The sequence below is a fragment of the Bison bison genome, unplaced genomic scaffold (genome assembly GCF_000754665.1).
Source record: "Bison bison bison isolate TAMUID 2011002044 unplaced genomic scaffold, Bison_UMD1.0 scf7180017864061, whole genome shotgun sequence".
Lineage (NCBI taxonomy): Eukaryota > Metazoa > Chordata > Mammalia > Artiodactyla > Bovidae > Bison > Bison bison.
The window spans coordinates 5,649,107-5,673,639 of record NW_011494633.1 but is presented as its reverse complement, the minus strand read 5'-3'; the positions used below and the strand labels follow the sequence as shown (position 1 = coordinate 5,673,639).

At 50.0% G+C, this 24,533-nt stretch overlaps 1 protein-coding gene across 2 annotated transcripts in view; it reads right to left on the bottom strand.

The window, feature by feature from the left end:
• SLC24A4 (solute carrier family 24 (sodium/potassium/calcium exchanger), member 4) overlaps positions 1-24,533 on the bottom strand; it is a 187,642-nt gene that overhangs the window by 21,345 nt on the left and 141,764 nt on the right. Inside the window, exons 9-12 of one of the 2 annotated variants that reach the window (XM_010836200.1) lie at positions 23,174-23,227; positions 21,129-21,271; positions 16,168-16,337; positions 12,514-12,718 (exon numbers count right to left, since the gene is read on the bottom strand). In XM_010836200.1, coding sequence (XP_010834502.1) covers positions 12,514-12,718; positions 16,168-16,337; positions 21,129-21,271; positions 23,174-23,227 — 572 coding nt within the window. The remainder of the gene's footprint in view (positions 1-12,513; positions 12,719-16,167; positions 16,338-21,128; positions 21,272-23,173; positions 23,228-24,533) is intronic. The other variant, XM_010836201.1, reaches the window with a different exon arrangement.

The following is a 24,533-nucleotide window of genomic DNA, read 5'->3' as shown; positions in this document are numbered from 1 at the left end:
AACAACAACAACGGTGACTTTACATTTAACCTTCTGAAAGCCTTCCAGCCTGGTTTCCAAGATGCTGCACCATTTTACATTCCTATCAGCAGTATATGAGGTTTCCAATATACCCACATCCTTGCCAACACATTAGTGTTGTCTCTCTTAACTATAGCCATTCTACTGAGTGGTGAGTGGTATCACACCGTGGTTTTGATTTGCATTCCCCTGATGACTAATAATGGTGAGTATCTGTCATGGATTTATTGGCTATTTATAAATCTTGGGAGAACTGTTGACTCAGATCTTTTGCCCATTTTAAAGGCTGGGTTGTCTTTTTACTGTTGAGTTCTGAGAGTTCTATAGTTCTATATATAGAACTATATATTTCTGATACTAGATCCCTATCAGAAATATAATTTACAAATATTTTCTCCCATTCCAGGAGTTTTTCAACTTACTTCATAGATCCCATAAATCCCATAAGGTTTTAATTCTGATGAAGTCTGTTTTTTAATTTTCATTTTTTTGGCTACTTCTGCTATTGATATATATAAGAAACCATGGTCACAAATAACGTACACCTATGTTTTCTAAGAGTTTCATATTTTTAGCTACTACGTTTAAGTCTGTCTCATATTAAGTTTCATATGTGGTGTGAATTAAGGGTCCAACTTCTTTTTTAAAAAAATATGGCTATCTAGCTTTCCTAGCGCCATTTATTGAGAAGACTATTCCTTCCCCCATTGAATTATTTTGGCACCCTTACCAAGAATTATTGATCTTTAAGTTCTTTTTCTTTTAATGCTCAGTTGTGTCCAACTCTTTGTGACCCCATGACTGTAACCTGCCAGGCTCCTCTGTCCATGGGATATTTTAAGCAAGAATACCAGAGTGGATTGCCATTTCCTCCTCCGGGGGATCTTCCTGACTCAGGGTTTGAACACATGTCTCCTGCATCTCCTGCAATGTCTGGGCATATTTCTGGACTCCCAGTTCTAGTTCATTGAGCTCTATTTCTATCCCATGCCACTATCAGACAATCTTGATGATTATTTCTTTGTAATAAGTTTTGAAGTCAGGAAGTCTTTCAATTTTGTTCAAGATTGTTTTGGCTATTCTGGGTCCCCTGTATTTCCATGGGAATTTTAGGATCAGCTTGTCAATTTCTGCAAAAAGAAAAAAACAAACTGCCCCCCCCCCAATCTAGCATGGATTTTCACAATGATTGCATGAAATCTATAGATCAATTTGAGGACTATTACCACCTTAAAAATTTTAAATCTTTCAAGCATAAACTTAGGATGTTTTTCCATTTATTTAGATCTCCTTTCATTTCTTTCAATAATGTTTTATAGTGTTCAGTGTACAAGTCTTGTTCTATTTTTGTTAAATTTATCCCTAAGTACTTTATTGCTTTTTGATTGCATTATAAATGAAGTTTCTTACATTCATTTTTCATATTGTTAATGGATAGAAATAGAGCTGAATTTTGTATATTGACTTTGAAGCCTGCAAGTTTATTAATTCTAACGGTTGTTTTTTGTTTTTTGGTAGATTCCCTAGGATTTTCTGTATATAAGATCATGTCATCTATGAACACACTTTTACTTCCTCCTTTCCAAATTGAATGCTTTTTGTTTTTTTCTTGCCTATTTACCCTGGATAGAACCTCCAGCACAAAGCTGAATAGAAGAGGTAAGAGGTGTCTTGTTTCTAATCTTAGGGGGAAGGTTTTCCGTCTTTCACCACTAAATATGACATTAATTTGGGGGTTTTGTAGATGCCCTTTATCAGATTGAGGAAATTCACGCTATTCCTAGATTGTTTTTCCCCCATTAAGAAAGGGTGTTGGATTTTGACCAATGCTTTTTCTGTGTCTGTCGAGATGATTGTGCAATTTTTGGCCTTTATTCTAATAATACAGCGTGTCTTATTGTTTTTCACATGTTGAACCAACCTTGCATTTCCGAGATAAATTTCACTTGCTTAACTGTTTATAAAGAGGAAAACCAAGTCCCATGAAGGTTAATGAACTGCCTAAACCTCACAGAAAGTTAGTGGCAGAGCCACAAACAGACCCTGCATGCCCGGCCGGTGACCTCTGAGCTGGTCCTTGTGGGGAGGTAAGGGGATGCAGTCGAGGGTGGAGCATTGTCAGGGATGGGTTAACGAACAGTCCTGTCACCATTATTCAACATTTGTGTTGTGCCTCACACATTTTGGAGGTGGGTTTCACAAACACTATCATATCAACTTGGGGGAGATATTCTCCCCACTTCACAGGTAAGGTTTGGTGTTCAGTGACTTAAACCTCACAAGCTCAGAGGCAGTACCAGGACTCGAATGCAGGTCTTTAGAGCCTAAATCTTGAGTCCTCTGTGCTATACTACTTGCCTGTTCTCTGAGTCCCATGATTTCAAAGCCTGTGAAAGTCCTTTTGCTGCCCACTGGTGGACAGCGTCATCAACTGTCAGATTAGAGCCTTACACTTTTAGCTCACGGCTGTGATCTAAACAGAAAAATCCTCTTAAGTAGGGGAACCATTAAAGTTTTCTTATTCCTTGGGGATGAATGAATCTTACCATCAATTTTTAGTTACTTCTAATACATTTTTGTTTTATCCTTAGACTTACCATTAAACTGATTGCTCTCTGAGGGGCACAGAAACTTCACAGTTAATGATAGTTAGATTGCCAGGTTCAAACCCAAGCTCCGGCATATTCTACCTCTGTGACCTTGGAAAAGTGTTTAGCCTCTGGGCATCTCAGTTTCCTAAACTGTGAAACGGGGATAACAACAGCCTTACCACACAGTGCTATTGTGAGACTAAAATGAGCCAACACATGAGATGCATTTAGCCCACACTTGGTGCAGAGTATGCACTAAATTTTAGCTTTTGTTGATAATAATGGTTAATTAAGTTCCACTTACTGAGTACCTACCACTGTCAAGCACAGGGTTGGGTGCTTTTATGGAAACTAAAACAGGTTTAAGACCCTGATGCTGGGAAAGATTGAAGGCGGGAGGAGAAGGGGACAACAGAGGATGAGATGGTTGGATGGTATCACCAACTCAATGGACATGAGTTTGAGTAAACTCTGGGAGTTGGTGATAGACAGGGAGGCCTGGCGTGCTGCAGTCTATGGGGTCGCAAAGAGACACAACTGAGCGACTGAACTGAACTGAAAACAGATTTCAAGAAGTAAGCTGTCTAGCCCAAGGTCACATAGCTAGGAAGTGGCAGACTAATCCAAAGCCTCTTAATGACACCATGTTGAATGCTGGTTTTGAGCCTAAGGGGACTAGAGAAACAAGGGGGGGGACCCTGTGGGAAGTAGATAAGATCAGGGTTGTAATTAAGCTAAGCTGCCAAGCTGAGGTTTGGGAGGAAGGGGAAGACAGAAGGGGAGCGTGTGAGAGAAAACAAGAGGCTTCAGTGAGGTCAGAGGCAGGACCTGCTGGGGGCTGACATGGAGACGTGGGCAGTCAGGCCTGAGTGCACAGGGACCAAAGGCCCAGTAAGAGACGCCCTGGCAGCTCACTGTAGAGCCTGGAGAGCTTGTGGGGGGCTGTGAAAGGCCGTCCCCAGGGAGGCAGCCTTGGCTTGGTCTCCCGCTCTCACAGCAGTCAGGTGCCATGGTTCAGCCTCTGGGACCCTGTTCATGCTTCCCCAAGAAGTGTTCCTCCTCTTGGAAAAGGGGGAGAGAACCAGACATGCAGTCCAGGACCCCCTGGTCAACACAGAAGCCAGGCTCAGAGTTCCCTCAGCGGGTGCAGACCCCAGAGACCCTTACCCCAGCTCTGCATCCATGTCCACAGCCCCTACCAAGTCAAGCTTCTGGACTGGATGTCAGTGGGTCCCAGAGCTGAGGTCAGTGAGTCGCCTCTCTTATTCTATTGATGACCTCAAGCTACGGCCAGCTCTGCACTCCACCACAGGAACCTCAAGGCTTGTGGCCAGTGAGCTGTTCTGTCCTCTGTCACTCGTGACTGTGTGGCAGTGGGTGGATCTTCAACCTCTCTGAGCCACCCCGTCCTCAGCTGTGACGTGGTAACTTCCCCCGTCTCACCCACCCCGGGGATCTACGAGGAAACAAAAGAAAGGCAAGAAGTATGAAGCTGACCATCCTGCCTCTGAAGGTTGCACCCTGAGTCTGGAGGCCCTGGGGAGTGAAATAAGAGTCAGGAACGCTTGACGGGCCCAACGGCAGGCCCTCTCACCTTAAACATCCAGCAAACATCCAGGGCAGGCCTGTGGGCTCCCAGTGCTTACAAACCACATAGACCCAGCAGCTGGCTGCCTCCTCTCCTTCCTTCCTGCTGCCCTGTATTCCAGAGCACACACTCCAGCCTGGCAGAGTGCCCTCCTGGCCAAAGTCAACACTGGAACAAGGCCAAGGACAGCCCTCAGGGGTCAGGCAGACCTGGGGTACCAGCCCTGCCTGAGGCCCTTATTAACCTGTGTGCAGTTACCTGGGAAATGGGGACCACACCAGACACGCAAGCAGGGCTGTGTGCAGACTCTAAGCACCAAATAATAAGGTGTGTGTGGCCCAAGCTCCATGAAGAACGTGTCTGCCAAGCCATAGGTCAGGGCTCAGCCCCCTCCTCTGCGTCACTATGCAACTGGAAGCCACATGAGCCCCTCACCAGGTCTGCTCTGGTCTAAGTCATCAGTAAAGATTAGTTTCACTGCTTTTTTCCAGGCATCCCTGCAGCTCCCATGGGAGTGGACATGCTGAGCTGGGCCTCAGCAGCCCCCATGCCAACCTCCTCCTAGGGTGTCCATAGAGCACTTCCCAGACTCCCTTGCAGTTGAAGTTCTAGACTCAAATTGGGCTCCTTATTTTGAAAAACAAACTGAGGAGGGGCTGGGCCACCTTTCTGCTGCTTTTGAAGCACTGCTGTGAAACAGGCCTCTGGGGATTCTGTTTTGGCTACAGCGGCGCATTCCTGCCCAGGAGCTAGCTGAATGGGCACCAGGGATGCCTTCTCAGGCCTGACCAGCATCCCGGTGGCGGCTGCTGGTGGCAGCCTAGCTGTGGCAGTGGCCTCCTGGTCCCTGGGTCGTGACTGACAGTGAGTTTTTGAACATTTCAGCACATCCCAGTTCCCCTCCTCCTCAATTCTGGGAGAGGTGGTGGCAGCCGGTTCAGCGGGAGTCATTGCTGGTACCCAGCCTGGAGTGTCCTTCCCACCACTGCGTAAGGGACCCACCTACTAGGTCTATCAATTCTATTCCTCCCACATCAGCGATCAGCATCCATCATCTCCTGATAACGCCCGAGGCACCAGTCATAGACCTACAAGGGGTGAGGGCGCGTGTGCTCAGCATCTCTTCTCTCCAAACAGCCCTCCCAGGGGCCACCAAAGCCACGCTGGCCAGCATGGCTACTGACCAGGGGTGGGCCCCTGACCTCTGGGCTGATAGCATTCTCCCCTTTAGGACTCTGGAATTCAGATGCAACCCTAGGCAACCAACTGAGGGAGGCAGGAAATGGCAGAAGTCAGTCTGGGGCCAGTGGGAGGCCACGGTCTGCCATGGGCACTGACGGTGGATTTGAGAAAAGCCAGTCCACAGCCAAGGAGCAGAATGAGACAGGCAGGCACGTGAAAGGAAGACAAGAGCCAGGAAGAGCCTCAACACGCATGAAGGCCCTGAGTCCAGCCCCTGGGTGAGTCCAACTGTTTGTGGGATCCACAACACACCCCTATATCCTTATGATAACTAAGATCCCCTTTTATCTCAAAGGAAGCTCATGTGGGCTTCTGTTGCCAGCATCCATAGACACTTCAGGCCCCCAGCACATGCCCAGCTCATGACAGGTCCTGAGCCCCTTCACCTCCCACCTCCCAGTTTGGACTGCGCTGGTCTGGCTGTGGGGTGATCACAGAGTAGATTCCAGGGCATGTGGCCCAGATGCCTGGTTCCATCTGGTCAATACTGACCCCTGGGCAAGCCCCGGCCCCTCAGTTTTTTGCTTTTGAAAACAAGAAGTTGGTCTAAAATTCCCCAGATTGCTTTTAATCATAGCATTCAGAGATCATTCAGAGACCATCTGTTGTTAACCACAGAGAATTCAGAGGAATGTTGCTTTCATTTATATTAAAAACAACCCTCTCCAAAAAAACCCTCTTTCTCTATTATGCTTTAGCAGCTGTTTTTATAAACCACTTATCACCAGAAAACGGAAATAATCCAATTGTTCACCCACTGATGGAGTACATCATCAGTGTACTGATGGGGTACAGTATGGGGTACATCCATACAATGGAATATTATTCAGTCATGAAAAAGAAACAAAGGACCAACGCATGCCACAATGCGGATGAACCTTGAAAACATGCTAAGAAGGCACACTCTGGAAGACAGAGAAGGACAGGGAAGCCTGGTGTGCTGCGGTCCATGGGGTCACAAAGAGTCAGACATGACCGAGCAGCTGAAGAACAACAACAAAGAAGGCAGACACAAAAGGCCACTTATTTAATGATTCCATTTATATAAAATATCCAGAGTAGATAAACCCAAAGAGACAGAGTTAGCAGTTGGCAGGAGATGGGGGTGGGGTGGGGACGGAGAATAATTGCTAGCAAGTAGGGGGCTCCTTTGGAGGTGCTAAAGAAAACCGATTGTGGTAACGGTTGCACAACTTTGTGAGTAGATGAAAAACCACTCAACTGTGTACTTCAAAGGTGTGACTATTACGGCAAGTAAATTACACTTCAATAAAGCTGTTATATTAAGAAATTACAGTGCTCAGCCAGTGTTTGTTCTAATTAGGTGTGAGCTGACAGCTCAGGGCTCCACAGTGACTGACAAGGCCACTTCTTTGAAATCCTGACCTTGACTTACGAGACAGTCTACCGACTGTGTGATTTCTCTGGCGGCTCCCACGAACTAGGCAAGAACAAATCATTTTTACCGTGAAGTGCCGTGTGCCTCTGGGGGCCTGGAGCAGGCAGAAATTGGGTGTGGAATTTCACATGTACGTGAGCCCGTGGCAGCAGCAGCTTCTCCTCTGTGCTCCCAGCCATGCCGAGCGGCTGAGAGGAAAGAGCAGGGCAGAGTTTTCTAGAGCTCCATTGCTGCAGTCCCCTTTACTGGGCTCAGAGAGACTAAGCAGCCTCTCCTCCCAGCCAGCACGGCTCTCTAGTTCCGTGTAGGACAGAGGAAGATGGGGATGGGGCGGGGAGAAGACATTCTAGAAACTTCCTGAAATCTTCAGATGGCTTGTGCTGAGTTTTCTGATGAACAAAATGTTTAGCTGTGTCATCCGAGGACTGAAGACAGCATGCCAGGTCCCCAAAGGCCTATAATTCAAACTCAATTCAACATGGTTTCTTAACACAGACAAGTTCCTTGGTACCTACGTACCAGCTAGAAGACACCATGGACAGAGACAAGCATTTTCTTAAGGACTCCACAGGAAGAACGCAGAAGAATCCACTGGTTGGCCACAGTATTGTCCCTTAAGCACGTCTGGGGTGAAAATGCCAGTGTGGGGTGCTGTCCCTTCTTCCTGTGTGATCGTGGGCAACTAAACCTCTCTGAGCCTCAGCTTCTTCACCTGGGAAATGGGGATAACAGTACCCACCCTCCAGGGTGGTCCTGAGGACTTAATGAGTGCATGTGTGAACCACCCTGCCCGGTCCATAGGAAGCACTCAGTAAACTTCACCTCCTGTTACCATTCAACGGCTTTCCTGGTGGCTCAAATGGTAAAGAATCTGCCTGCAATGCAGGAGACCTGGGTTCAATCCCTGGGTCAGGAAGATTCCCTGGAGAAGGAAATATCTACTCCAGTATTCTTGACTGGAAAATTCCATGGACAGAGGAGCCTGGTGTGTTACAGTCCATGGGGTCACAAAGACTCAGACATGACTGAGTGACTAACATACACACGGTTTAAGAACGTCCAAAGGGCCTAGATTTCTGCTCCTGACTGTACCGGCCCGGGATGGCGTTTGTAGATCAGGAAGCTCAGGGTGGAAGGGTGGCTCCCCACATAATAGCTGTGTGACTTGGGAAGTCTCCTCTTGGAGCCTCAGTTTCCCTCTCTGTAAAATGGGGATAATGGTAATGCCTCCTTCTCAAGATAGATGCAAGGATGGAATGAAAATGCACGGTACAAAGAGAGAGTGGTTAGCCTGGGCCACCCAGGTTGGAAACCCTTGATTTCCACTTAGTAGCTGGGTGACAGTGGGCAAGTCACTGAACCTCTCTATGCTTCCCTTTCCTTCTCCATAAACTGGAGATGATCATCGTCCCCACCTTATGTGTTGTCATGAGGATTAAATGAGGGAATACATGTAAAGCTCTTAGAACAGGACATGGCACACAGAAGCTCCAGAAGAGCCCTGTAAGAATTCCCTATTTTTCATTCAATGCCTGACACACAAGACCCCAGTAGATGCAGCCACTTATAATAATGATGGACACAAGGGCCAGGATACCGGACACAAGATGTGATTTCCTTACCCTTATGGGAGCAGGAGGAGTCCAGTTGGAGGGCAAGGATGTGGCCCATGGGGCAGGAGAATGTCCCAGACAGTACATCAGCCACAAACAGCATGTATTAAGGGTTCTCTCCAGCCAGACTGGGGCTCAGGGTCACTGGCTGGCCACTGCAGGGCAATGCCTGTGCTGCAGACCACAGTTCTCATGGGAGAAGGAGTTCCTCCCCCTTTTCCTCTCTCCCCGCCAACAGCTAGCCCAGGATGCCCAATTACCAGCCTCTGTGGCCTGAAGTGGGCACAGCTGCACTGGGTGTAGATGTAAATCCAGCATCAGACCAGGCGGGCACCCGAGCCAGGCTGTGGCTGGGTGCCCTCGGGCTCTGGTCTACAAGCCCAGTGACATATCATGTGGGTGGGCAGAGCCCAGGGGCTATGGGCTGGCATTTCCACCATCTCCACCCTTCAGCTGTGTGGTGAGGGCAGGAGATGATACATAAAATGTATCATGCAATCATCTGCTCAGATTTAACCCGCACGCCTGTAAGCTCCCAGAATCCAGGGTGTCCTGTTTCTACCTGGATCACCAAGGCCCAGAAGAGTCTGGTACCCAAATATTTACTGACTGAAATAATCATCTTGTCTGCAAAGTACCTGAAGCCCAGTGCCTGGCACAAAACAGGTGGATAGCATCAGATCAGATCAGATCAGTCGCTCAGTCGTGTCCGACTCTTTGCGACCCCATGAATCGCAGCACGCCAGGCCTCCCTGTTCATCACCAGTTCCCTCTTCCTGACTCTGGGAATGACCACGGTGCCAGACCTCCAGGGATTCTGACTCCTATGAACTTTCTAGAACATTGTTTATGGTCCAAGCAGGAGAGAGCGTGAGAAACCGGGTATAACAGAAACCATGTGATTAAAGCATATTGTCATCCCAGGTGGCCCTAGCTATAAAGAACATACCTACCAATGCAGGAGACATAATAGACACAGGTTTGATCTCTGGGTCGGGAAAATCCTGTGCAGTAGGAAATGACAATCCACTCCAGTATTCCTGCTTGGAGAATCCCATGGACAGAGGAGCTTGGTGGGCTACAATCCATAGGGTTGCAAAGAGTGGGACATGACTGAAGCGACTTAACATGCAGGCATGTCATCCAAATGAACACTTACTGAGCACCCGTGTGTCACACAGAAGGGGTGAATAAAGACCTCTGTATTGCTTACAGAGGATGCCTTCATCCCATTTTGTGGATGAGGAACTGAGGTTTAGGAGATGAAAGAGTCATAATGCTGGTGAGCAGTAGAACCAAGATTCCAACCCAGGACTTCTAGCCTCCAGCACCTGCCTCCCAGCCTGTCCCCAACCACACAGAAGAGCTGCACACCAGACAGCCTGGGCTCACCCCTTGATACCTGCAGCCACGCTAGTTCTGAGTGGAACAGATCCTCCCCTCTTCCCAGTGCCCTGCCCCTTATCCCTCCCCTGGCCCCAGCTTCCTTCCTGGACCCCAGTTTAGGAGAACACTAGCTCCACCCGCCCCTAAAGCCCCTCAGGGCATCCCCACGGTCTCAGATCATTGTGTTTCCACAACCAGTTGTTCAGTCGCTCAGTCGTGTCCAACTCTTTGCAACCCCATGAACTGTTGCCCACCAGGCTCCTTTGTCCGTAGGATTTCCCAGGCAAGAATACTGGAGTGGGGTTGCCATTTCCTTCTCCAGGGGATCTTCCCAACCTAGGGATCGAACCCATGTCTCCACCAAGTCTCTTGCATTGCAGGCGGAGTCTTGACCACTGAGCCACAACCAGAGACAAGCTGAAAAGATGACGGGGATGGGTGGACGGAGGGCCTGCAGCTGGCAATGAGGAATCTCTCACAGGTGCTGTGTCCCGCTGCCTGGCTCCACATTCCTGTGAACTCCTGTCCACACTGGCCTCAATTTCCCTTGGCTGCTGGACACACCTAAACAGGCAGCAGCCACACAACCCTATTCCCCCGCCCCCGCTTCTCACATTGAGGTTAGAGGAGATGGAGAGGAAGTACTTGCGGTTTCCCAGGGCGCCACCTGGAAACACTTCCGCAGGAACACAAAGGGAGCTTCCGCAGGGACACAAAGGGAGCTTCCGCAGGGACACAGGAAGCCCCGGCCCATTCCAGAGGCGAGCCCTGGGCGGAAGCTCTGCTGAGGGCCAGCCCAGGGGAATGTCCCAGAGCCTCTGGCTTGAAGAGGAATGTGGAACCAATTTCAACAGGAAGTTCCCACCCGCCAGGAAAGGCGGAGCTCCCTGGGAAAGGGTTCGTGGGTGCAGAGAACCCGGGAGTGATCTGGTCCCAGCCCTTGTAAGAGAACAGCATTCTGAGCTCCTCACCTCAGGAGGTGACCTGCCCAGAGTCCCTGCAGGGAGCTAGACCTGGTTTCCCACAAGCCACTTGTCTAAGGAGCATCAGATTCTGGCACCAGGATGAGAGGAGGGGGTGGTTGGCCCCAGGGACCACCCAATTCAGTCCTGCCAAACTCAAAGCTTCAAGGAGATGGAAAGATGAGTTGCCCTTACATGAGGCTGCCTCCCTTTACAGAACGGCAGCTGCCCCAAAGGGCAGGTCCCTTCTCTGGTTTCCTGCAGAGCTCTGGACAATAAGCAGGGTCAGGAACAGCATCTAGATGAAGCGGCAGTAGGGGGTGGTGGTGATGACCCTGTGAGGCCCCACATCTGTAAAACAGGGATTCCATCCACCTCCTGGGGCTGGAGAACAGAACCCCCAAAGGGTAGCTTCTTCTCAGTCTGAACCCCCAGCAAGGCAGTCTGTTTCCTGGACTGTACCTGCATCTTCTTCCCTGGGAGCATACTGCCTCTCCTCTCCTCTCCCTACCCCAAGCCATCTCCCAAATCAGGTGCCATCTGTGAGCCTGTTGTTAAACACAGAAATCTTTTTGGAAAAACATCAAGTTTTGGACTTGAAAATCTTGGAATTCTGCTGCCATTCAGGATGGCAGGACACCAAGAAAAAACCTCCGAGATGGGGCTAAAGAGCTCAGGCCTTTATTTCCCATCATGGACTGCAGAGGATTATGGCTAAAGATGAAGACAGATTGGGTGTGTCTGGGGATCCTCTCACACACATTCCTGAAATCATTCACTTGATGGACATCTACTAAGCACCTACTATGTGTCAGGCTTGGGCACTGGGGATACAACAGCGAATGAAATAGACGAAGATACCTGCTGGCACGGAGCTGGTTTTTTAGCCAGGGAGACACACAAGATGAAAGATATATATATTCAAAATACTTAGGTTAGGGTGGTCAGAGAAGGCCACACTGAGAAGGTGACATTTAAGCAGAGACCCGAGGAAGGGAAGGAAGTGAGTGATACAGGTGGCAGAACAGAGCGCATTTCAACAAAGGGCAAGTGCAAAGGTCCTGGGCTGGAGCATATCTGCTACTTTCTGAGAAGGACAGTTAGGAGGCCAGTGTGGCTGGAGCAGAGGTGAGGTCAGCGAGGAGCTGGCAGTCATATGACACTGGGCCCATCCAATGAGATGGGAGGACACTCAGGCCTGGGCCAGAGCCACATCGACTCTAACTTACTTATAGGTAGGAGTTATCATCAAACACATAAGGTGTAACTATCTAAAGATCATGTGTGGCTTTAGCATATCCTGTCCCAGCAAATATGCAACACATGGGCAAAACGGCCTGCCCACACTGGAAGGGCTGGAGAGTCTGAGCATGTCCATAAAAATAACGTATGTGCTTGTTTTTCTTTACTGCATGAGAAAGCCCCACTGCCCTGGGCATTTGAGTGCGGTTACTACAGGTTACTGGGGTACTTCCCAGGCCTCCATTTGGCCAGCTGTCTGGCACCCCAGGCTCTCTAACCCTGGGCAGTGCCTGCCTCCTGCTGACCCCACAGTTCAGCACTGAGGAAGTGTTCATTGAGTGACTTAATGTTGGACCCTCACACCAGGCTCCCCGCCTTCCTGAGTCCAGCTCACCATCCTGAAGACCCAGGCTTGGAACCCTGGAGCCCCGAGCAGTGTGGCCCGAGAGCCCTGGCCCCCAGGACTCACCAGGCATGGAGAAGGGGGACAGGAAAGCGGCCTCCACAGGCTCTGGCTCCTGGGGAGGCGGCAGGGGCTGCGGTGGGGGCTCTTGGTCCCGCTGTGGCTCTTCCAGGTTTTCCACGGGCACATTCCCGTTCTCGATGCTCTCGTGCCTCCCGTTCTGAAGCGGCTTGCTGCTCACGCCATTGGCCGAGTTGATCAGCCTCTGCCTCTGTGTGGACAGGAGGCAAGACAGACACCCAGGCGTGTGACACAGCTGCACCCTGTTGCTTGGTTCCTCAGGCAGGTGGCACTTAAGGGTTTCTAGAACAGCACCCCTGGCTTCGGGTTTGCCTGAGAAATGGCTCCAGGACCTTAGAATCCAGCTAAGTTTGCTCATTTCCACTCGAACCAGTATCAGCAAAGGTATTGGTCAGAGCCCAGGGTTTCTTCTTAGTGTCAGCCTGACAAACTAGCCCATGACACTGGATAAAAGCAATCATTCTGACTTTCCCAGTGGATGGTCACAAGCCACCAGAAGACATTCACAGGAGAGGCTCTGCATAGTCAAAAAATCTCATTTCAGGTATAGCATGCAAAAATTGCATTTACATTGTGTACAATGGTCCAGTGATGATTCATATTAAGATGTAGAACATTTCCAGCCTCTCAGACAACTCGCTAAGGGTCCCCTCTCTCCAGAATTAATTAAGGTAACCCCATTCTGACTTTTATACACATCACTTAAGTTTTTCCTGAACTTGAATTTCTTATAAATGGATTCAGAGAGTACATATTATTTTATATTTGGCTTCTCTCACTCAACCTAATATCTGTGAGGTTCATCCATATTGTTGCATGAATCAGTAGTTTGTTATTTTCCAGGGGTGTATAGTACTCCACTGTGTGAATAACACACAATATGTCCTTTGCCACTTGATGGGCATTTGGGTTATTTCTTCTTTTTGGTTATCAGGAAGCATGCCATGGCCATGCCTTTTTGTGGACATATGCACTCATTTCTCTGGGGTATTTATCTAGAAGTGGGATTGTGAGATCATAAGGCAGGTGCAAGTTGAACCATTTCACACTTGTGCCAGAAATGGATTATAATTTCAGTTGCTTCCGATTCTTGTCAATGCTTGATACTGTCAATTCTTCCCATTTTAGTCATTCTGGTGGATGTGTGGTGGAATCTAATTGTGGTTTTAATTTGCATTTCCCTTTTAATTTGAGCATCTTATAGGGTTAGTAGCCATTTGGAAGGCTTCTGCTGTCCAAATCTTTCGCCATGTGTAATGGGTATCCCCTGAACCAATCAGACCTCTTCCTTCCCCTATTTCCTTATAGCTCTTGACCAAGTCTGCCTTCTTTCCACCCAAGCAGAAGCCAAGTCAGTGGGTTTCTACTAAACCAGAGAAAGGGAGAAACCACATACCAAGAAATTAACAGGTTTCCATGTTTCTGAAAATCTGTTTGCCTTTGCACAGCTCATCTTTATCTGGCTCTCTTTAAAAATATTTATGCTCTAGGATTAAAACCTTGTGGGTAGTAATCATCATACATGGACACATATCTCCTTCCCAGTTACATTAGCAGAAAACCAAGAGTCAGTACACAGGCCCCCAAGGCATTACTCCAGAACTGTGTGCCTAACACTTATCCTTGTGGTTACTGGAAGCACAAAGATGGGCCAAAAAAGTCATTATTACTTAAAATGGAAGCATGTTATTTTTTCCAAAGAAAGAGGAATTGACCATTAACTGGCTTCATATTGGTTTTAGGCAGGGACTCCTATATCATGAAGTCTAGGATTGGGTGGAAATCTAAAACTTTTTTTCCTACAAACATGTCCACAACATTTAGCCTAAAAGAGAAAAGTGATCTGAGACACATGCCCAGGCATAATATTTTACTACCCAAAAAGGGTTAAATGAAAGGTCTTCCTTATAGTCAAAACAAAACAAAAAAACCCACAAATAGCTGTGTTGCAGGGAAGAACCAATTCTGACTCCATGATGGATCTGTTTGACTTTAACCTTTGAAAAATTACATTTTTCACCAGGAGCCCACCAGGCTCCTCTGTCCATGGGATTCTGTAGGCAAGAATACTGGAGAGGGTTGCCATGCCTCCCCGCTCCCCGACCAAGGGCTCTTCCAACCAGAGTTTCTTTTGTCTCCAGCATTAGCAGGTGGGTTCTTTACCACTAATGCCACCTTTTGTTATAATAATCATACATAATAACACGCTTCAGGGAACCCTGGGCCAGGAAGATCCCCTGGAGAAGGGAATGGGGCCCCTGGAGAAGGGAATGACCACCAGCTCCAGTATTCTTGCCTGGAGAATTTCGTGGGCAGAGGAGCCTGGCAGGTTGCAGTCCATGGGGTTGCAAAGAGTTGGACGCGACTGAGTGACTAATACTTTTCGGGGAACCCTGACCCTCTTCCTGAAGAGATTAACACATTCTCTCCCTAAAGGCCTGCCTCAGGGGAGTCTGACCCTCTGATTAACACATCACCCCTCTTCCCCCAGGTTGGCCATTCCAGGATATTTCTGCAAGAAAAAGGTCTTTATCTACTCAACTACCCCCCTCTTCACCTCAGTCCTATTGAGACATTAGTCTGCCATCTTCTCAATCAGTCGCTTTCCAAATAATGTCCTAGTCATTGCTTCCACACATAATCTCTCAGTTAATTGGCCTGTCCTGTGGCGAACAGACCTAGTTTGGACTCAGCAACAGCTGTGCAAGGACAGAATTGTAAGGAGGTGGGCCGTGACTCAGTAGGAGTATGAATGGTAGCAATGGGAAGGGGGTCATGACTCTAGCTTTATAGGAATCAAGAGAGAATTATCCTTGGAAAAAGAAAATCTGCAGCTACCTTGAGGTTGCATTAAAAGAGACATAAGTTATAACACGGGTAGCTCAGCTAGTAAAGAATCCGCCTGCAATGCAGGAGACCATGGTTCGGGTCCTGGGTTGCAAAGATCCGCTGGAGAAGGGACAGGCTACCCACTCCAGTATTCTTGGGCTTCCCTGATGGCTCAGCTGGTAAAGAATCTGCCTGTAATGTGGGAGACCTGGGTTCGATCCCTGGGTTGGGAAGATCCCCTGGAGAAGTGAGCAGCTACCTACTCTGGTATTCTGGCCTGGAGAATTCCATGAACTATATAGTCCATGGGGTTGCCAAGAGTTGGACACGAGAGACTTTCGCTTTCACTTCACTTTCCGTTATAACAAAGGAGGTAATGGATCCACATGCTGAGAGAGACAAACCAGAAGGTTTCTATAGTCTTTCAGTTTTCTTCTAGAGTTGCTCTATCCATAAGAGAATAGATGTGTATTCATTTTTTTTTTTGCCTTGAGTAACATTAAAAAAAATCTGTACTTCAGACCAGTCTTTCTCCAATTAGTCTTTCTCTAGTGGAAAATACTTAGTGGAATGTGGCAGACATGGTATTCGATTGCTACCTGCCTTAAACTCCTTCCTGATAGGATCATTTGCTGCCTGTGCTGTCTGGGCTTCCTTGCTTCAACAGGCTGGTGATAAACACCAGCCCGGCAGAGGACACTTCGGGCCCAATGCCAGGAAATGTACTGACAAGCCAGGGCTTCCTGCAGTGCTGGAACCCATCCAAGGCCTCAGGCTCATGCGATCTCACGGCCCTTGAAGGAAACTTACCTCATTAATTATGATCCTGCTGGCCATCCGCAGACGAGTCCTGGGCCCAAATTTATTGGTGATCATTACGCGTAAGCCCGCCTCTGGGAAGGTGAACTTGGGAGGGCTGGAGCTCATGACCTCGTCCACCATCACCACTGGGTTTTTGTTGTACTGCGGCTCCTCCTTCACTATATCGAGCACAAAGTCATGATTAGTGCTGAGAACCCCCAGGGCAAAACCCCAGGGCTGGGGTGACTGACATCCCCCTGAGGCACAGACTTCTTTGGCTGTGGTCTCAGCAGCTGGTAGCCACATGGGAGGCTGGCTGCAGATCCTCCCATTAGTAGCATGAACCACCTGGGTCTGAACCACCCACAAGTACTGAACAGATCCCCAGGGTCCCCCTTTTACAGGACCACATGCACATCTCCAGGGCTAGTCCCTCTGCTGACTGATGACCCTGTCTTCTGGGGTCCAGTCTTGGCTAAATGTAAGGGTCTTTCAGTTCCCACCTAAGCCTCATGGGGCAGCCCACCTACAAAATGGACTGGATCCCTGCCACCTCTCACCAATGAGTCTGAGGGGGACCTTTCTTCCCCACCATTTACAGAGACTCAGACAAAACTTAACAAACAGACAAGGGCCCCCTAAAGGGAAAATGCTGGGAGGTAACAGCACTGGTTCTAAGCTTCCTGTGAAGCTACCTGCTCTGTCTTAGAGGAGCCATCTCCACCTGGCACACTATGCTTCCAAACTGTTCTCCATGAGGTGGTACCAGCGAGGTCAAAGATCTGGCTCACAGGCCCTGACAAGGCAACTGAGACCCAGGAGAGGAGCCTGCTTGTGAAGGGTGCACAGTGAGCTGCTGGCCAAGACCAGTGTCTCCAGTGAAACCAGCACCCTCCAGCAGGGAGGCCACTCTCTGACCCTTTGCTTCCACTCATGAGGCTGAAGAACAAATCTCCTTGGTCCCTGGACCTTCCCCGCCACCTTCAGGAACATGCTCTGGGCTGGAGTCCCTGGAGGAAGCTTGACAGTTAACTCCAGAGCCCAGGAGGGTCCAGAAATAGAAACCCTTCTGGACACAGCACACAGAAGCAGGGGAGCCTTCCCCTCTGAGGGGCTGCCAAAGCAGGCATGCCCGTCCCTCTCCACTGGTCACCCGCTCCTGATGAGTGTCCTTCCTGGATATCAGGGTAGCTAGGAGCAGTCAGAGCAAACCTGCATGAGAGTTAATAGCACAAACACGAACAAATGCACACCAGACACACACACCCTCACCCAACAGGCAGCAAGGCTCAGCAGACAGGAGGCATGTGGTTAGAACCAAAGCCGGGAGGACCATGCATTTGTGGGAGACAAATATCAACCGCCAATGAGGCGTGCATTGGACTCGTGGGTTTGTTTCTTAAATGCATGTGTTATTGCTTGGGTCAAAGCAGATTACTTACAATTTAGAAGAGGAGAAGTGTTAAGGAGACAAAGGCCAACAGAGATTGCAGAGATGATTAGCGTGCGGTGAACGCCGGGAGTCTGGGGCAGCATTCTTGATGGTGGCCAAGGTGCCGGGGGTTACGTGAAGGAGGGTGTTAGTAGGGGGACTTCAATGCTCGGGACCTCTGGCCGTGGGGATGGCCCCTCTCCTCCTTGGCTTCTTGGGCATCTCATCCTGGCACCACCCACCACGTTCTTAGCAGGTAACCCAGCCAATGTCAGCATGTTGCCCCGGAAGTTTAAAGCCAGGTATCACCCGCTCCCTCCCCGTTCCAAGACAAAGTTGCGTCCAGGGCCAGGGAAGCTTGGAAAGGTCCTACAGTGAGCCCAGCTGGTAGTCAAAATGGCCCCGGCTACCGGGTCATGTGCAATGCCACCAGACAGCCAGCAAGGAAAGGCCAGACCTCCAGCCATGGCGGGAAATAGGGTGCCCGCCTGCCTCCATCCTGGACACTTTCCTTGCTGTATTGTGCTCTGCTTTCTTGAGCAGAATTGAAGTGTGGTATAAAAAAATGTGTAAAACTTTTAGGGGGAAAAAAAAAACTGTATGCAGAACAAAACTGGAGGATGCTATTCCCCACAAAAGAGAACACCAGCTTGCACTGATCTGGTGGGCTGAACTACATGATCTTTAAGAGCATTTGAGTACATAAGGGCATTTTATAGGAGTGGGGGGTAAAAAGGCAACATCCCCTTTCCTGTCAAGAGGTTGGGTTAAAAAAAGTTTGATTTTACATCTACGGGAAATACCAAAACTGCAAAACAGCAAAATCAGGATTTTGTGCATGTGTCTTCCTGAAAGCATCTATAAGCCAGCAATCTTTGACAACCCTGGATGGGGTGGTTTATGTGACCTGCCTGGAGCCTGAGGACCAGGGGAGATGAGCTCTGAGTTTGAAAGATTCTGTGGCAACAGTGTCAGAAAGGGTAAAATCCCAAAGCCCTGTTCTCCTCAGGCCCTCCCACCCCTGGATGTAATCTCCTGCCCCAGTCAATCTGCTTCTAGGAGACAGTGCCCTTCAATGAGTCACAAACACTTCCCCGCTTGCCTACCCCACCCCCCACCCTGTGTGCACATTGAGCAAGTACCGGGCCGGCCAAAAAGTTCGTGTGGCATTTTCCTTAAGATGGAATGGAAAATCTGAACAAACTTTTTGGCCAACTCAATCTGTTCTGTCCCGTCTCAGGTAGCCCCCAGGAGGAAGGTGCCTATCGTGGGTGCTGAGTGAGGGGTGGATCTCTCCACGTGGAAGGAGGAAGGCTGCTGGGGAGAGGGGCCCACTGAAGGAGACCAGGAAGGAGACCTGAAGAGCATGGGCCCGAGAGGAAAGGAGCAGCCTCCACCCAGGGCTGCTTCTCCGGGCTCCAGCCTCCCCAGTTCCAGGCCTACGTGCCCCAGCCCATTTCCTCCTTGGCTTTTATCTAAGTGCATTCACCCTGAGAAGAGCTGGAGGGAGACCTATGTCCCCTCCTTTCCTTGGCCTTAGGGGACAGTCTTGTGTCTAATCTTCCAATTTTCCAGAAATTGTCCTGGACTTCGAGGTTTGGGGGAAAGCAATAAACTTGTGGGAAATCCTACTGACATGGATACAAAAGTGAGGGCCACCAGAGAGGGCCTGGAAAGGCCCCACGTGGCCTCAGGGCAGCCTGGATTTGCCTGGAAGAGGATGTGCTCACATCCCTGACATGTGGCACTGGGGACCAGCCTCCTCCATCAGCCACAGGGGCAGCAAGTAGCTCCTGGGGCTGGCACCTGAGGATAGACATCTCTCACTGACTTGGTAAACAGAATCGCTCCTCTCACCATGAAGGTCCAGAGGACCCCAGGAGCCCTGATCTCTGTGTACAAGGATGGCCAGGAACAGCCTCTGTCTTAAGAAACTGTGAGGGGTGGGGACCTGCCTTGGAGTCGCCCTGTCTGTGGAGCTAAAAATCCCAAACACCGGCCATACCATTTCCTCTCCTCCTGGCAAGGCTGTTCTGGAAACAGCTCTCTTCTGGGGCAGCCTGCTCGCATCTAAGAAACAGGCGCATGGCACCGGCCCGTGCTCTGCGGGCCTCCTTCCTGGGGCCCCCAGGGGTGGGCCTGTGACCCTGGCTGTACCCATACCCTCTCCCCAGCAGCCTTCCTCCTTCCACGTGGAAAGATCCACCCCTCATTCAGCACCCACGACAGGTGCCTTCCTCCTGGGGGTTACCTGAGACAGGACAGAACATATTGGGTTGGCCAAAAAGTTTGTTTGGGTTTTCCACACAGCTTCCGGAAAATCCGAACGAACTTTTTGGCTAAGCCAGCACTTGCTCAAAGTGCACATGTAAGGAATCTCCTGCCCTGACCCACCCCAGGGTGAGGGCTGGGGGAGTGCCTAGGAGTATAGATTTCGGCCCCTACGTGTCCCAGACACGGGCAAACAGTCCCCTCTGAGCCTATAGGAATTAGGAATTAAAGTGACCTAAAAGAGACAGTGACTTGCCCAAGGCCATGAGGAATAAAAGAGAAATACCCCTCAGGAGGCTGGTCCACGGTGCTCTCTCCTGGTTAAAGGAGACCTTTACCAACACCGTGGGTGGAACTTGTCGGCAATGCCAGTTAAAGCTGTTTCCCGCCCCCCAGATCCTGACTCCAAGAACCTATTCAGACCTTAACACAAGTCTTGGGTGGGACAGGGCATCAACGCTCTTGGCTCCCTGGCAGAACTACCCCCTTGGATGGAATCACCTGGTAATTGGCTGGATTAAGAATTGAGAATAGGGACGTCCCTGGTGGTCCAGTGGTTAAGACTCTGAGCTTCCACTGCAGGGAATACGAGTTCAATTCGTAGTTAGTGAACTAAGATCCCGCATGATGCAAGGTTCGGCCAAAAATTAAAAAGAATTGAGGACAAGGTTCCCTAGGCAGTAGCTGGTCAGGCCCAAACATTTGGGGGTACTTGACAGACTCGGGCTGGCTTCAGAGGTCCAGAATCACCAAAGGTCCAGGGAGAAGCTGAGGAGACCAGGCCACAGCCCCAGGAGAAGGGGCTTCAGTGGGGCTTTGGGGGGCAGGTCTGGAATTCCTCTCCAGCTCCATGGCATCCTTCCCAGCCTTTCTGTTCCTCTGGGCAATGAGTCAGTGGTCTCTCTAGAACAGAGGTCTGCAGAACCGGGCCTGGCATCTGAGAAACCACAGGGAGACCCCACCTGCTCTGCCTTCCCAAGTCCTCAGCTTCCTGCCACTGGCCTTTGACATGGGTCAGAGATATGGTTCACTGCATGTCAGGAAAGCCAGGCAGGCCTTGAGCCTTCCTCAGGAGGCCTGGGGTGACCCCTGGGGACGTGACTGTGGACCCTGGGCTCATCCTTCTCCCACCTGAGCCACAGCTCCCACATCACTTGCCCTCCTCCTGTAGGGTCCTGTGACCAAGGGGACAGTGACAGCTTATGGTGCGTGTGTGTGTGTGTGATTTTAATGGCACGTTCGCCCCCTCCTGTCTGCTCAGCCTTACCTTGCCCCAGCAATGGCAGGGAAGGGTCATCAGAGCTACTATCACAGTAATCATTACCATCCTCCAGCTCACTGTTGACCGTGTTGCCATTTGCAATAGCCTTTTGTTTGATTGTGAAAAAGGCCTGCATCTTCACGTTGTACCTGCAAGTTAGTTAAGGAGGGAGGTCAGAGCAGCAGGAGAGGCCGGGCAGGGGAGTGGCTGGGGCGGGGCAGTGGGCAGGGGCCTCCTCCCCATCCCCCTCCCCTGCACACCTGCAGTGAGCTTGGCCTTGGGTGAGGGGGTGGGGAGCTAGGGGGTTTTTTAAAATTAATTTTTATTCGATTATATTAATAGTTGCTTTACAATGTTGTGTGAGTTTCTACCGTATAGCAAGGTGAATCAGCTCCGTAGACACAGACATCCCCTCTTTTTTGTGAATTCCTTTCAATTAAATTTATCCCAGAGCAACGAGTAGGGTTCCCTGTGCTAATACAGTAGGTTCTCATTACCTATTTTATACATAGCATCCATAGCGTATTTATGTTAATCCTAATCTTTTCAGCTGAGTTGACAGAGTTTCCTGACAGGAACCCTGGAACAATGGGGCCTGCCCCTTTTGAATGGGCTTCCTGGGGTCAGAAGAGACCTTTTAGCTCAAGAAAATGACTGACGCCTACTTATGTGCACCATAAGCCTGCCCTAACAAAAGCAGCTCAGACCTCAGGAGAGATCCAAAGCAGGCGTTCCCTGGCCTGGCCTTGCTCCCGTGGGTGCCCGGAGGCCCTGTCCCCACACCATCTGGCCAGCGCCACTGTCCCCACAGAGAGGAGACTCCGTCCCAGACCTCAGGCTGCTGGCCTCACCCAAAGGCACTCAGAGAGGAGACCTTTAAAGACAATTCTGCAGTTTTGACAGCTCACCATCCATTTTTAGAAAACACGATACGTGTTTTATGTCAGCGTGGGGATTCCTAGTCTCATAAACCTCAGTGGTGTTTTCTTTTTTAATTATCTGCGGAGGTGTGAGGAGAAAGTTAAAAATCTGAATGTGGCTTAGCTCATGGGTAGCTTTTTTTTTTTTTTTTCAATTGTGGAAAAATACATCTGACATAAAATTTTCTATTTTAACTATTTTCCATTTTCAGGCTCACGTTTCGGTGGCCATAATTCCATCTCTAAGGTGGTGCAACCGTCGCCACTGTCTAGTCCTCAAATTGTTAGTATCTCAAACAGAACGGGGTCGCACAGAGTCGGACACAACTGAAGTGACTTAGCAGCAAACAGAACTCTGTTCTCATTTGTCAAGGAATCATTAATGACGCCCTCCCCCAGGCACTTGGTAATCAGGCTCTCATCTGCTGCCTGCCTCTAGGAATCTGAGTCTCCTCAGCACCTCACAGAAGTGGAATGGCCCAGTATTTGTCCTTTAGTGACCTGACTCCTTTCACTCAGTATCATGCCCTCAAGGTTCCTCCACATCAGGCATGAGTCATACTTTCCTTTTTATGACTGAATGCTACTCATCATGGGTAGTTCTGAGATGATTCTGACCGGGGGAAGCTTCCAGAGGGCCTCATGGGTGCACAGCCCCCACCCAGCATCTGCACCTTTAGAACTGCCTGCGGTACCCTCTGCAGTTGTGCAAGGGTGACAACCTCCAGAGGTGGCGTTTTATGAGTCTGGAGAGATTGGAGCTGCCTGGCTGTTTTGAAAGAGTGGGATTAATTTATCAGGGGATTTATAGAGACAGCAAACAAGAGCAGTCACCCTGGGGCCAAGGCTGTGGAACACGGTGGGAGAGAGGTCCTTGATTGTTATTCAGGGAGCGGCCTAGCCTCCCGCCACCAGCCGCCCACCCCGACCCAAGTGTGGACAGTACCGTACAACAGAGTCTGAATCTCTCTCTCCCACCTTGGCTGCCCCAGCAGGGTGTCCCCTGGAGAAACAGGGTGGCCAAAAATGACCGAAAGGGCTGACCGAGGTTTTCTTCTGCCTCTGACGAAAGGCTGCAGCGGGGTGTGGAACCAGGGGTGAGATAGCCCAGGAGAGGAGAAGGGCACTTACTTCATGATCAGGATGTAAAACACGTACAAGACGATGAGCACCAGGCCTTCCCACCTCAGAGAGAGAAAGGGGGCTGGTTAGAACCAGGGAAGCCCGTGGCTGGGGCTGGGCATGCCCGACATGGCGGGTGGGGCAGGGCGGGGTGTCCTGTCACCTTCCCTGACCCAGGACTCAGGCCGGTGAATGAGCCACCCAGCCCCAGTCTGTCCTGCCATCTGGCACTCGCTTGGTAACTGAGAAGGCTGGGCTGGGGTCTTCTCAACTACATGGGCTCTGCGGGACTCAGGACGAGCTCCTCTAGCTACCTAGAAAAGGGAGGAACCACCTCATCCCAGGGCTTCCCTGGTAGCTCAGCTGGTAAAGAATCTGCCTGCAATGCAGGAGATTCCGGTTCGATTCCTGGGTCAGGAAGATCCTCTGGAAAAGGGATAGGCTACCCACTCCAGTACTCTTGGGCTTCCCTGGTGGCTCAGACAGTAAAGAATCCACCCGCAATGTGGGAGACATGAGTTCGATTCCTGGGTTGGGAAGATGCCCTGGAGAAGGGAAAGGGAACCCACTCCAGTATTCTTGCCTGGAGAATTCCTATGGGCCGAGGAGCCTGGCGGGGCTACAGTCCATGGGGTTGCAAAGAGTTGGACACGACTGAGTGACTAAGTACAGCACCTCATCCCAGGGAATGGAGGGGAGTGACAAGGGGTCATGCAGACTTGACCCTAAAGGGCCCTGTGGTCACGCAAGATTCCAGCCAGAGACCAGAGGAGCTGGGCGTGCAGGTGGGAAGGTGCCCTAAGAACTGCCTGAAGAGACAGGCTGGGCACAGTAGCCTCTTGGGTAGAACATGAGGTGGGGGCCGGTGGGGTGGGGGTCTTTCTGGGGTGCACTCTTCCTGTCCAACTCCAGAAGCAGCATCCAACTCCACACGTGGTAGGGATTTCTGTAGCTCAAAACACAAGCCTCTGGGTAGTCCCATGGCTTAACTTGTTGGGTCATCCGAGAAATGTGTCCTGAAGACCTACTAAGTGCCCAACATGAGCTGCAGTCATCTTGGGGAGCTCTTCCTCTGCTGACAGAGCCCAGAGCCCAGCAGAACGACAAAGGGGTTTGTCGATGATCTGACCACCCCCTCAGAATTCCATCTACAGGTGAGGAAGAGGAGACCCAAAAGAAAGACTTTCTGGCTCACAGGTGGGGTAGACCCAGAACCAGCATGCTCTGGTCCCAAAGCATGCAGCTGCTCAGGCCTCATGAATACATTCCCACAAATAATCACATACAGGAAACAGATCTCAATCACTGTCAACGAAGAGAATGTTTTTATGGCTTTTGGGAAATATTGGGGTGGGCCAAAAAATTTGTT